We start from the raw sequence: 13,603 nt of genomic DNA, 5'->3' as shown, positions 1-13,603 counted from the left end.
AGAGTTTCCACCTCTGATGATTTGCTGTTATTAAGTGTCATCAGTTTCTTGCAGTACCCTGGGAGCCATTCTGTTCTTCGGCTGTTAGGTTGTCAACTGTTCAGTATGCCATTGAAAGTAGCTAGTGATCATCTGGTTACCATGTTTTTGCCATGTGTTGGTTTTGTATATTTGCTCTTATTGATTTCACCAGTGTTGGTATTATTTTTTATTTATGAGATTTTTAGGCTGCTCCTCTCCAGAGGGTCTCAGGGCAACTTACATCAGGATATTTAAAAAAAGCTAATGCAAAACATCTAAAGCAACTATATACTAAAAACAACCTTTTAACATTACTGTGGTTGCTCTGTCTTGAGCACAACCAAATGCCACCTACCAAACCAGAAATACCAATTATGATGACACATTGTATAGCGTGGCTCAAGATGAGGGCTCACAATCTGGGTTGAAACAGCACCAGATGTGGGGCAGTCAGGGGCCCCAATATCGATGCTAGAAGTGCGATCCTGGCTCAACTAAATGCCTGGAGGAAGAGCTCCATTTTGCAGACCCTCCAGCACTTCAGTAGCTCCGTGACTGACTTGTCAGTGATAAGTAACTTTTCTTTGGATTGCTTTTTCCCCCTTTAAAGAATTTTGATCAGAATAAACTGGAAGAGGAAATGAGAAAACGAAAAGAGAGAGTGGAGAAATGGAGAGAAGAACAACGCAAGAAAGCTATGGAAAATATAGGAGAATTAAAAAAAGAAATTGAAGAAATGAAGCAAGGAAAGAAATGGAGCTTGGAAGATGATGATGGTATTTTTATATAACTTATTTGAGGAAGAATAGGCTTTATGTGAACTTATATAAGCTCATATAAACTTTATATGAGCCTCTTGTGGCGCAGAGTGGTAAGGCGGCAGACATGCAGTCTGAAAGCTCTGCCCATGAGGCTGGGAGTTTGATCCCAGCAGCCGGCTCAAGGTTGACTCAGCCTTTCATCCTTCCGAGGTCGGTAAAATGAGTACCCAGCTTGCTTGCTGGGGGATAAACAGTAATGACTGGGGAAGGCACTGGCAAACCACCCTGTATTAAGTCTGCCATGAAAACACTGGAGGGCATCACCCCAAGGGTCAGACATGACTCGGTGCTTGCACAGGGGATACCTTTACCTTTAAGCTTTATGTAGCTGTTGAACGTGGCCTAAAGGCCTACCCAACCATAACGGAGTTTTGGTGGGATGTGAGGATCAGGATGATTTTTGTTCAGGGGAACTCTTGGACATATTTTGGGTCACTTCCTGGAATATGCATCTGCAATATGGAATGTGACAAATTCAAAGAGGATGGTTCTGCAGGGCTTATAACATGTCTGGAAAAGCTTGTCCTGTGCAAATGTAAATTCATATTCAAAGTGGTGCCAGAAATAGCAACCTGAGTAGGAGACCTTGTTTGACTTAGGTGGCTAGGGAAAGGGTAACTTACATGGGACAGCTGATCAATACTGGAAAATGAGGAGGCCATCACATGATGGTTTAGTAGATTGTCCTGGTGATTTACTTGTGTAGTGTGCTTTGTAATAAAAGTGGGACTAGAATGGCAGCCTGCTGAGTACGTTTCACATTTTGAGTAATTATTTTACCAGATGCTTTTGTAGATAAATGTACAAAACTATTTGAAAGAGAGCTTCTAAATTAGGTTAGCCAGATTTTGCAAGATTTTTTTTCAGAAAGTTCTCTCTCCCTTCTCTAAGTCCAGCTTAGAAAATGTTTCAGCTGTGTCCATGAAAATGTGTTTCTAGAATAGTTTTGAATAGTATTAAATGAATAAATTGTTGTCTATGTATTGGATAATATTAAAACACCCTCTTTTTGGATTAGATGATGATGAGGAAACAGCAGAAGGGGAGAAGGAAGGTAATGAGATTGAAGATGAAGAATTGGATCCATTAGATGCATACATGGAAGAGGTCAAAGAGGAGGTCAAGAAATTTAATATGAGGAGTGTAAAAGGTGGAGGTGGAAGTGAAAAAGTACGTTTCTTTGCACAGAATTTTCTGACTTGTAGATTTTATGCTTTATCATTTTACAATATTAAGCAAAGATAGAAAAAGATTTGCTGAATGTAGAATGCTTAGTACTAAATCTTTTTCAGAATTCAATTTGAATATGTGCGAATAAAACCAATATGCATATAGTTGTTTAGAAAGATGAATAATTTTGTAAGTTTTGTGCAGGATGCTGTTGAGTTAATTTCACTTCTTTGTGACCTTCTTTTTAGAAAACTGGGCCAACAGTTACTAAAGTAGTTACTGTGGTTAAAACAAAAAAAGCATCTCCAGAGACCGAAAAGAAAAAAGGAGAACTCATGGTGAACGACCAAGATGCAATGGAGGTAACTAAAATGGCTTAGATTGAAGTGGGTCTTTCCTTGGTAAAACAAGACGTTTTAGATTATTTTTTTAACAACTATAGAATTGCATTTAATTTCATGGAGCAGACTATACTGAAGGTAAACGTAAAGGTCATGTCTGACCCTTGGGGTGACGCCCTCTAGCGTTTTCATGGCAGACTCAATACGGGATGGTTTGCCGGTGCCTTCCCCAGTTTACCCCCCAGCAAGCTGGGTACTCATTTTACCGACCTCGGAAGGATGGAAGGCTGAGTCAACCTTGAGCCAGCTGCTGGGATTGAACTCCCAGCCTCATGGGCAGAGCTTCAGACAGCATGTTGGCTGCCTTATCACTCTGCGCTACAAGAAGCTCCAGACTATACTACGCTGCCTTTATTCTGGAAGTCAAGCAAATTAAGCCACATTTTGTTTAAAATTGATAGTATAAAATAATTTGGAACCAAGGGAGGAAAGAAGTGTGACAGATAGTAGGGTAGACTGCCAGTACGATTAGCACTACAGAGAACAGCAACTGTGGAAGGTGGAGACCATGCTTAGGAAAGGAAATCCCTTCTGCCTAACCACTGTAAATTTGTTAGCTACCTTCCTATATTTGAGTGAAAGTTTAGATTTGTAGGTTGCTACACTGTTTTCTGTGAATAGATACTGGCCTAATTCCTTGTTAGGAAGATCTCCAGAAAACTTGTATAAGGAACAAATGTATTAAAGTGAGCCAGTAAACTTGTGTTTTTGGAGAGATCTTTATAGCAAGTAGGGGTTGATGAAGTGATAAAAACAAACTGCAAGTTCTTTTCCTGAATGTCTGTGATTTTGTACTCAACAGTATTCCTCTGAAGAGGAGGAGGTTGACCTTCAGACTGCGTTAACAGGCTATCAGACCAAACATAGGAAACTACTGGAACCAGTTGATCATGGAAAGATTGAATATGAGACCTACAGGAAGAACTTCTATGTTGAAGTTCCAGAATTAGCTAAAATGACTCAAGAAGGTAATTGTTCAAAAAGCAGGTAGAGTCAGAGTACTTTTACTGGCACAAGAATGGCAAAGCATAGAAACTAAAATTTTGAACAATTACACTTACACATTCTATGATAGAAAGATTTTCATTTAATATTGCAAAGAGAAACTTAGCTACTTTTAGAATTATTGCTGAGCCCTTCACACAGTATTGTTTTTATCCAAAAAGCAGCTATTAAATATAATTGGTTGGCTTCTCCAAAGTGTGATCATGTAGTGCTTGTTTAGGTGTTCTCCCTCACCAGCAGCTCCTTTTGATCAGTGAAAAGCTGATGTCAGCAGATCTGCATGAACAAAAAGTCATTCAGGACAGGGAGTTGCAATGTAGTGAGGGAAATTAGACCTTCTCTTGCCAATAGTGCTGATGCAGGAAGTTAGTTTATGTAATTTCTCTTGCTGCAGCCTTGCATCCTGCCTTTTTTGCTTATTTTTCCATACGCGGGTCTCCTGACTCCAAGCATCAGTTTTTTACAGCCAAGAAGGAATTACTGATTAATGCCCCCTATGCTGAATTGGACAGCACTCTAGAGTGTCCCCTGACTTTGGGGTGTAAATTTGTACAAGAGCTGGAAACAATAACAGAAGAGAGGGAGTCTGAGCCATGCATGTGTCTGGTTTCAGATCCAGCTGAGGACACCAGCCCTCCCCCCAGCTCCCAGTTGTCAGGGCTGAGAAAAGGTCACAGCCAGGCATCTGTACATTGTGCTTGCCTCCAACTGAGAATTCTCTTCCTGAGCAGAATTTTGTATTATATATGTAGATGCTCCCCATGTAGTGCTTACGCTTCTGTTTTTTCAAAGCTCTTTTCAATAGTGCTTTCTGATGTCCTTTCTTCTTTCCCCATGTTTCAAGTAGACATTAATGTAGAAAGGTAGTTACACTTATTTGCCTTATGTTTTGCAGAGGTGAATGCATATAGGCTGGAAATGGAAGGAATTACTGTCAAGGGTAAAGGATGCCCTAAACCAATCAAAACGTGGGTGCAGTGTGGCATTTCTATGAAAATACTGAATTCCCTGAAAAAGTAAGTGAGCAATATAATGCATTTTGTCTGTCTTATGGTAGCTATGACTCTTTCTGGGCATGGTCCTTTTTGTTTGCAGATAGTAATTCTAGTTTGCCCTAGAATTATCATGCTTGTGAAAGATTTTAGGGTAGATCTAGGATATGAGCTATTAGGTATCATGTAATAACTAATTAGACAAATATAATGCAAATACAATGCTCCGTTCACACACACACCTAATTATTTTTGCTCTCTTTAAGGCATGGGTATGAAAAACCTACCCCCATCCAGGCTCAGGCTATACCTGCAATTATGAATGGACGTGATTTAATTGGCATAGCTAAAACCGGAAGCGGGAAGACTATTGCTTTTCTGTTGCCCATGTTCAGGCACATTATGGATCAGCGGCAATTAGAAGAAGGAGAAGGTCCAATAGGTACTGATGACTTTGTTATGACATTCTTTTGCAGAAGTCTTTGAGTGCCAGATTTGGGTTAAGATGAGACTTCAGGTGATCAATGAGAGAGAAATGTAGGCAATAATTGTAATGCCAACAAAATACCATAATTAACATCACCAGACTGGTTTCTGTGGGGAATGAGTTCTATCATTTTGGTGACACTGTTAAAAAAATGCCTTGTGGCTAACCAGCAATATCACATGAGGAAAAGAGCCTCAGAGGCAGATTTTAGGATGCGGGTAGACCCCTAATGGAAAAGTGGTCCTTCAGGTTTCCTGATTCCAGAGCATTTAGGATTCAGAACTGGCACTTCAGATACAGGTACATTCTGACCACCATTTCTATATTGCATTTGTTTGGACTCTCACTGTGTTCATATACATGAAGCTGCCTTATACTGAGCCAGACCACTGGTCTTTCAGGGTCAACTTTGCCCACAGCTCTCCTGCATCTTAGAGGTCTTTTATTCATAACCTACTACCTGATCCATTTAGCTGGAGATGCTAGGGATCAAATCTGGGATCTTCTGCATGCAAAGCACATGATGATTTTTATTATTACAACCCTAATATTTGTTCTGTTCAGCGGTCATCATGACTCCTACTCGAGAGCTGGCTTTACAGATTACAAAGGAGTGTAAGAAGTTCTCAAAGACTCTCGGACTTCGAGTTGTTTGTGTATATGGAGGAACTGGAATAAGCGAACAGGTGTGTATAAAACTCCCATCTTTTAAATTTCGTAATTTAACTCATGTAGACTTTAGAATTTGTATAAATCAGTTTTACCTAATTTCATATTTGGATCTGTCTTGAGCTGTAAGAAGTTATGTATGCAAAGCAGTAAGTCCTGCTGCAAGGCAAGATGAGCCATTCAGGGGTTAATCCACAATCTCAAGATCTCAGACAATAAGTAAGGTGTCTGCAAAGTATTATAGATGAATCAAATGAGCCAAGCCACATGCTGCATGGAACTATAAGCTCCAGACTGAGAGTTTTAACACATCCTTTATGTCTATAACTTGGCATTTTTAATGCTAAAATAAGTAATTTAAATATTTTTGGGTTATTTTTCATCTAGATTGCTGAATTGAAAAGAGGTGCTGAAATAATCGTTTGCACGCCCGGCCGTATGATTGACATGTTAGCAGCTAACAATGGTAAGAATGGAATTTTTCAATTAATTATATTATTTGTTACGCAATCTTCAATTTTTCTCTTGCTTTAAGACGTTTCATTGGTTGAAGCTGTGATATCTAATATGGTGTAGGTAGCCATAACATGGTTCTTTTCAGTGCTTTTTGGAAGGGATCCTAAGAGTTCTTTGAAGGATAGAAATGGATTAGTAGTTTAAAAATATTTAAGAGTTAATGCGTGCATTTTATATTTCAGTTTCAAAATTGGCATACTTCAGTTAAAGATTTCTGTAATTTATTCTGAAGTAATGCTGCCTGCTTGCAGCTTGCGAGAATCAATGTGATTGATCAGTTCACATTTGTCTGAATACCTGAAGCTTATTATATAAAACTAAGTTGTCTTATTTGATGCAACTTAACTAAACTAGAGATATTGCAGCTTTAAAATACTTTTTACTGTAATATTGCATGCTTGTCATATTGTTTGACGATTTATTGTAAAATTGTGCTTCAAAACCTCTACTAAACTGTTGACATTTGACTTCTGTGAGAAAAGTCTCTTCAAGAATTATAGAGCTGTGCTTCTGGGACTAAGCCGTCAAAGGTAGGTGCATCAATGCTGTTTGCAAGTAATGAATATTTAGATTTAGATACATGACAGTGAAAAATCTGTTTTATTAATATCCTGTAAATTATATACTTTAAAATGTTGTGTGAAGAGAGCTTTTTCTGTTCCAGTTTTGAAAAAGGTCTTTCCCTTGCTTCAAAATAACTTGCCACTCCAGGGTAACTAAGCCAATCAAATGCACGTATTTAATATCCATCAATAGCTAGCTGGGTGAATGTCTATCTTACATATTATTTAGGTGAGAATAGAGGTTATTTAATAAATATGCACTTGTGCCTTTGGGGATCAGTTCAGAATCAGAGCACCCTTTTGAAAGGGAATCTGGTAGTCACTTCCATTTTCCTTAGGCAGAGAGTTCTATTAAAGTTTTGTAGATGCAGAGTAGTGGGAAGGCCTTGTTTTTTTTGCCCCAGTCCCTTGACTATTCATGAAGAACAATAGAAGCAGCAACAGACGCACTTGAAAAACATTCCTAAGCCCTGTTTTTAAGATACTAGGTTTTCATAATGGCGCAGAGTGATAAGGCAGCAGCCATGCAGTCTGAAAGCTTTGCCCATGAGGCTGGTAGTTCAATCCCAGCAGCTGGCTCAAGGTTGACTCAGCCTTCCATCCTTCTGAGGTCGGTAAAATGAGTACCCAGCTTGCTTGCTGGGGGGTAAATGGTAATGACTGGGGAAGGTACTGGCAAACCACCCCGTATTGAGTCTGCCATGAAAACACTGGAGGGCATCACCCCAAGGGTCAGAAATGACTCAGTGCTTGCACAGGGGATACCTTTACCTTTAGGTTTTCATAAGTCTTCCCCATTTCTGAATGTTCAAGCTTTGGTGTTAAATTCTTAGACTGATGACTCCTAGTTACAAAGTACATGAGTTTAGATCCAACTGGGAAGTACTTACATGTATTTTGGAGAGAATGTTGCAGATTTGTGTTCTAACATCGCACAGGAAGGTCTTTTATCTCTGCAGCTACTTTTCAAGGACTGTAGTAAAGGAAAAAATCAGTATCTCCTCTGGCACCCCAACAGTATATGTGGAATTCCTTTCTGCTAAACATACAAACATACATGCATTTAGTATCATTGAAGTGTAGTCTGAAATACATTTTGTCCTACATTACCCTAAAAGCAAAATCCTTGTATGCATCTTTGTGAGTGAGCTAATTATTTAAGATAAATTATTTATTATACATAAGTCCAGTAGTCACTGTAGGTGAATGATTCTTGTTTTTTAGACTTACGCCCTTCTAAGCCCATTGATTTCAGTGGCCTTTACTAGAGTGTAATTCAGATTAGGTTTGTACTGAAATTGACTCCTTAGCTTTTAACCTGTGTTTATAGATGTAAAAAGTTTTGCTTATTCAATTCTATACTACTCATTGGTTAATTATGTAGAACTATCAGTGATTATCCACAATTTAATGGGAGAAATTCTGCATGTGTGACTAATTAATGAAAAGGTTGTTGGGTTGCGTGTGGTCAGATTTTTTCATCCATTATGAATATTTCACAATATGTCTACATGGAGATGTTCTAAGGCTTCTTCAGTTGAACTTTGCCTTCCACACATGCGCTGTAATCTCTAATATGTTTTTTCCTAGGTGGCGCTCTCAGATAATGGCTGATGTGGCTCGTTGCTTCACCTCAGTCTTAGTTTTATGATGTGTTTTGGTGAGGGCTGTTTTCTGAATTTTACAGGTTCTTCTTCCCCTATGCTGATATGCAAGAGAGGACTTTTACAAAGTAATAATTGCCAAATTGTTATTGGAAGAGAGAGGGCATTTAGTGAATTGTTTTTCTAAACTAGATATTATTTAGATGCTAGTCAGAATCTGTATCATTTTATTATTATTTGCAGTTGAGAAAAATAGGCTTCATGTTTATTCTGTTTCCCTTTGTCTTTCTCTTTCCTTTCCACAGGTCGAGTGACAAACCTTCGAAGAGTGACATATGTTGTCCTTGATGAAGCTGATAGAATGTTTGACATGGGTTTTGAGCCTCAGGTGAGATCCAAAAATACCAAGAAGCAAAAGCCTAAAAAGGGCTGATGGGGAAAAAACCCTGATTAAAACAGAAACAGATTAAAGCAGCCTTGTCACATAGCATGATGAATGGAATATTGTAAATCTGATAAGTATGCAATGTATTGGCAGTTTAGGTAGCTCTGTTGTACAGAATTAGTCTAGGAATATTTGAGGGTGTAGTCCAGTCTCACCCAATGTCCTCATTTGCATTGTTCTATTTAAACTTGCTAATTTTCACTGCACCCTTAATGACTCAGAGATATATTTTATAATGCAGGTGGAAATAGTGTTGCAAGTGGCATAGGCATTGGAATAGGAGAATGGCCTACTATTGATATTTCAGGTAGCCCTGAAGGAACAAGCTGTTGATGATACTCTGATTATTGGATCATTATCCTGGCCTTGAAGCTAAGGAAGGCTGTGTAGAGTCAGTGCATAGTCAGAAGACTTCCTTGAAATTTGTGTACACCAGTTTGAGTTTTTCCTGTTGGGGGAAAATAAATTATCAGGATATGTAATACTTATAAATAAGAACATGCTTGCTCCTCAGTTAACCAGGAAAGATTGAAACCGAGGTATCTGGGCAAGAGTTTACATGTGTACTATACCATGATACCACTTGAGGGCACTAGCTCTTGCTTCAGAATGCTAGCACACTTATCAAAGCAGTTGGCCACCGCTGGCCTACAAGCAGAGGCATGTTGAAACATTTCTTTTGTAGAATACATAGGCTGTATCTTAAAATGTGAATAATTTGATTTGAGGATTTTGATGGTAACCTCAGTTTCATTCTTGCAATAGGTGATGCGCATTGTAGACAATGTAAGACCTGATCGCCAAACTGTTATGTTCTCTGCTACCTTCCCAAGAGCTATGGAGGCTTTAGCTCGTCGAATATTAAGCAAGCCCATTGAGGTCCAAGTTGGTGGCAGGAGCGTTGTCTGTTCTGATGTAGAACAGAAAGTGGTAAGTTGCAGAACTTACACCCCTTGTAGCTCCTGCTTTTATGCTAGCAGATAGTTCATAATATTACATATATATTCTCCTTTGAACTGTTTGCAGGAATAGGATCATAAAATATATTAATTTTAAAATTAATGTCTCAGTATTTTATGATAAATTTCCATTATCTTTAACAATAAAAATCTTGACATTCAGAAAAGTAAATATAGTTACTGGGAAGCCTTGCTCTGACAAGAAGACAGAGGGTCCATTTAGATGTTTATATCCTGCTTTTCTCCCCAGTGGGGACCAGGAGCAGCTTCCAACATCATTCTACTCTCCTTCACTTTATCGTCACAACAAACCTGTGAGATACTTGAAGCTGAGAAATGGCAATTGGCCCAAAAGTTGAGATTCATACTTGGGGGTCCAGGATCATAGCACAACACTCTGCAACTAACTATACTGTGATGGACCTGGCTTAAGTCTCCTTGTATATTAAAAGAAAATTGTTGGATTCCTTGGCTCTGTTTCTCTGGTTGTGGAGGTTTCTGCCAGCAGGCAAGGCTTCTTACAGGAAAATCTGCCATTGATATGCCCCAGATATGCCCTTCAATGTGCAAGGAGGAAAAGCGGAATGCTATCTTTGTTTCTGACAAATAAACACAGGTCAAGTCAGGCATGGCTACCCATAAGACGTTGTGTGAGTGTCAGAAATAGGTTATCTGACAGACTCCACATGAAATCAGCAAGAGACATGGGAGTAATGTAATCATTTGCACAAAAGGACCGGGCAGGACTACTGGACTACTGGCAGATGTAGTTAATTATCCTGTATTATTTTTTCTTGATAAAGTTATAATCTAGCAACTTCCTTCTGTCTTTAATAACTGGCACATCAAACTTCCATTAACAGGAAGTCCTCACACCTGGACTTCCCCTCCCAACCAGGTTGCAAATGAGATCCACTCCTAAGGACTCACCCAAAGTCTTTCATTGACCCCAGATCCCTAAATGGCCCATTAGAATTTCATTATCAAAATCTGGTTCACTCATTAACAAACCTCTGCTTCGACATTGCCTTCCTGATAAGATCAAGGCTTTGTTTTAGGGCTGCCTGTCCCTAACTACAAGGTACAAAACAGGAACCCACAATTTTTGATCCTATGTTCCACAAAACCTAGCTTGCAATACAGGCTGCCATTCTGTTGCTCTCCATCCCCCCTTCCTGCTGCTATTCTGGATCAGATAAATATTAATATCACCCAATATTCCTCCATCTTTCCTTTCCTTTTTTTTTTTTTAGGAATCTGTATGTTTTTGCTTGTGTGTGCCCAATATTTTCCCTAAATAAATCTTGAGTGTAAACTTGTCATCATTATTTAAGAAGGGTTTCTCCCAGGGAAAGAATCCTGCAAAAATTGGTGTAGTGGTTTGATTCCCCATTCCTCCACATGTAGCCAGCTGGGTGACCTTGGGCTTGCCACAGCACTGATAAAGCTGTCCTTACTGAGCAGTAATATCAGGGCTCTCAGCCTCACCTACCTCACAAGGTGACTGTTGTGGAGAGAGGAAAGGGAAGGTGGTGTAAGCCACTTTGAGACTCCTTCTGGTAGAGAAACACAGCATATAAGAACCAACTCTTCTTCTAGAGAGATCTTACATTACCCAGCCTATTGCAGTATTCATAATTCCCATAATTCCCTCTGAGGGATCTATTTTGGGTAATACCATCAGCCCAGTGGAGTTCTTGGAGATCAAGCCTGCTGTTTTGCCTGTTCCTCTGCCCGGGGGTCTCTGTTCTTCCAGTGTCAGAATCTGGCCTTGATTAATAGCACCCATGCAGCAGAAAAGCTTACTAGAAGGGATAAGGAGCGATTCCTCCTTGAAGATGTTCAGAAAGAAAAGATGTTTAATTGATGTTTGGGTTTTCTTGGGTTGCATTCTTGAGTATGTTACTTTGAATGTATTTATTCTTATTGTTTGTTGTAGAATATATGGCAGTATAATAGCTGCCATGAATCCTGGAGGGGGGAACAGGGGTATAAACTTGCTGATTAAAAACTCATCTAAGAAAGAGATCCAGATCACATGCCTTGGTTAATAGCTGCTTGATTTCTGTGGTCTCACAATCCCATCTTTTTTCTACCTAAATTAGTGAAGAGTAGCAAAACGATAGTAATGGTAGGGTGGGAGGAGATCTTGTATATCAGTTCGGTGAGTAGCCATATGCAGTATCAAATAGTAGCTATTGCACATCAGAAACTAAAGCAGAATTCACAGGATTGGGATGCTTAAGAAATGAATGTCAAAATGCTTGGATTGAGCTGATTTTTAAAATTACAAATAGAGTTATTGATATTTAGGGCCAATCTTATTGGAGACTAGTTAAAGTAGTTCTGTGTTGCTGTTTTAGATTGTCATTGAGGAAGAGAACAAGTTCTTGAAGCTGCTTGAACTCCTGGGACATTATCAGGAAAAAGGAGCTGTCATCATATTTGTGGATAAGCAAGAACATGCAGATGGATTGCTGAAAGACTTAATGAGAGCCTCTTATCCCTGCCTGTCACTGCATGGAGGTCGTATAATCTTTGTGCCTCTTAACCGTTTGACTAGATAAAATAATAAGAGCATGAACTGTTCTTCAACATCAGTGTTGTCTGTTGTCTTTTCAGGTATTGATCAATATGATAGAGACAGCATAATCAATGATTTTAAGAGTGGAGTCTGCAAACTTCTTGTGGCCACATCTGTAGCAGCCCGAGGCCTTGATGTAAAACACCTTGTGCTTGTAGTCAACTACAGTTGCCCCAATCATTATGAGGATTATGTACACAGGGCAGGCAGAACTGGACGAGCAGGCAACAAAGTACACAGCTTTTTTTTTACATGTTCAAAGCTATAGTCTGATTAAGAAGCTTATATTGTTTGGCATCACAAAAGTTTACGGGATGTCTTCTCTCCCTCTAGAGACCTCTGCGGTACACCTATGACACTGATGGCTGTATTTCCATAGATTAAATTTAGAAATCATGAGTGATGTTGTAATATAGCTTATATTTAGTTGCCTCAATACCTTAAATTATTTGTGTGTGTTGTCCTATAGTTTACTAGAATAATGGCCTTAAGTATAACTTTCCGCATGAACTAGTTTGTTTGGCTTTAGTAGATGCTGTTTCCATGACAAACTATACATTTGATTTTGATGACAGATAGTTAAAATTTTAGTATATGTGCTGCTGAAGATAGTTAAATACAAAATTTTCTTTGATTTCTCTTAAAAATGTCAAAAGTTCAGTATTTGTTTTTAAGCAAGATGTAATTAGACATCAAAGAAGTTTTTATTTGCATACAGATACATAAACATTTATCATTAACAGGGATATGCATATACTTTCATTACTGAAGATCAAGCACGATATGCAGGTGATATAATTAAAGCTCTGGAGTTGTCAGGTACTCCAGTTCCTGCCGAGTTGGAGAAACTTTGGAATGATTTCAAAGATCAGCAGAAGGCTGTAAGTAATCATCCTTTTGATGTTGGTTTCAGTTTACATAATTATACGCACCAGGAGCTAGGGGGTGATTTCACCGGGTTACTTCTCCATGATACAGAACTGCGCCTCCCATGTGGTATGGCAAATTGTTCAGAAATGTTCCCTGTGCCTCACTATTAGCCAGGGGGGCTCAAATGGAAGGAAGAGAGCAGGAGACAACTGAATCTCTTAACTCTTTCTGCCTGAATTTCTGATTCAGTCCAAATTAGACCATGGAGAAGTCTTGTATCAACTACTGTAGATTGCAGATGATGTTTTTCAAAGAATACAGTATTCCTTGTGTATAAAAATCTAGATCATCAAAGACCAGACTGGACGAGAATTGTTCTTTTATGATTCTGATTTTTTTTTTTTACTTTCAGGATTTTTTCCCTTCTTTTTTTACATAGGTTGAGCTTTTTAAGTTCATTCTTTTATGTATGTAGACTGGGCCATTATTAGTATGT

General features: G+C 38.8%; 1 protein-coding gene across 2 annotated transcripts in view; it reads left to right on the top strand.

Annotated features, from left to right (window-relative positions):
* DDX46 (DEAD-box helicase 46) overlaps positions 1–13,603 on the top strand; it is a 35,934-nt gene that overhangs the window by 10,893 nt on the left and 11,438 nt on the right. For both annotated transcript variants that reach the window (XM_077326817.1, XM_077326816.1), the window contains exons 6-18: positions 632–797; positions 1,861–2,012; positions 2,261–2,374; positions 3,216–3,381; positions 4,314–4,434; positions 4,677–4,852; positions 5,462–5,583; positions 5,954–6,032; positions 8,555–8,637; positions 9,460–9,624; positions 12,017–12,179; positions 12,276–12,469; positions 12,981–13,118. In XM_077326817.1, the coding sequence (XP_077182932.1) occupies positions 632–797; positions 1,861–2,012; positions 2,261–2,374; positions 3,216–3,381; positions 4,314–4,434; positions 4,677–4,852; positions 5,462–5,583; positions 5,954–6,032; positions 8,555–8,637; positions 9,460–9,624; positions 12,017–12,179; positions 12,276–12,469; positions 12,981–13,118 (1,839 nt within the window). The remainder of the gene's footprint in view (positions 1–631; positions 798–1,860; positions 2,013–2,260; positions 2,375–3,215; positions 3,382–4,313; positions 4,435–4,676; positions 4,853–5,461; positions 5,584–5,953; positions 6,033–8,554; positions 8,638–9,459; positions 9,625–12,016; positions 12,180–12,275; positions 12,470–12,980; positions 13,119–13,603) is intronic.

The sequence above is a fragment of the Paroedura picta genome, chromosome 3, assembly GCF_049243985.1.
Source record: "Paroedura picta isolate Pp20150507F chromosome 3, Ppicta_v3.0, whole genome shotgun sequence".
Taxonomy (NCBI): domain Eukaryota; kingdom Metazoa; phylum Chordata; class Lepidosauria; order Squamata; family Gekkonidae; genus Paroedura; species Paroedura picta.
The sequence above is the reverse complement of the archived record's forward strand: the minus strand, read 5'-3'. Positions and strand labels throughout refer to the sequence as shown.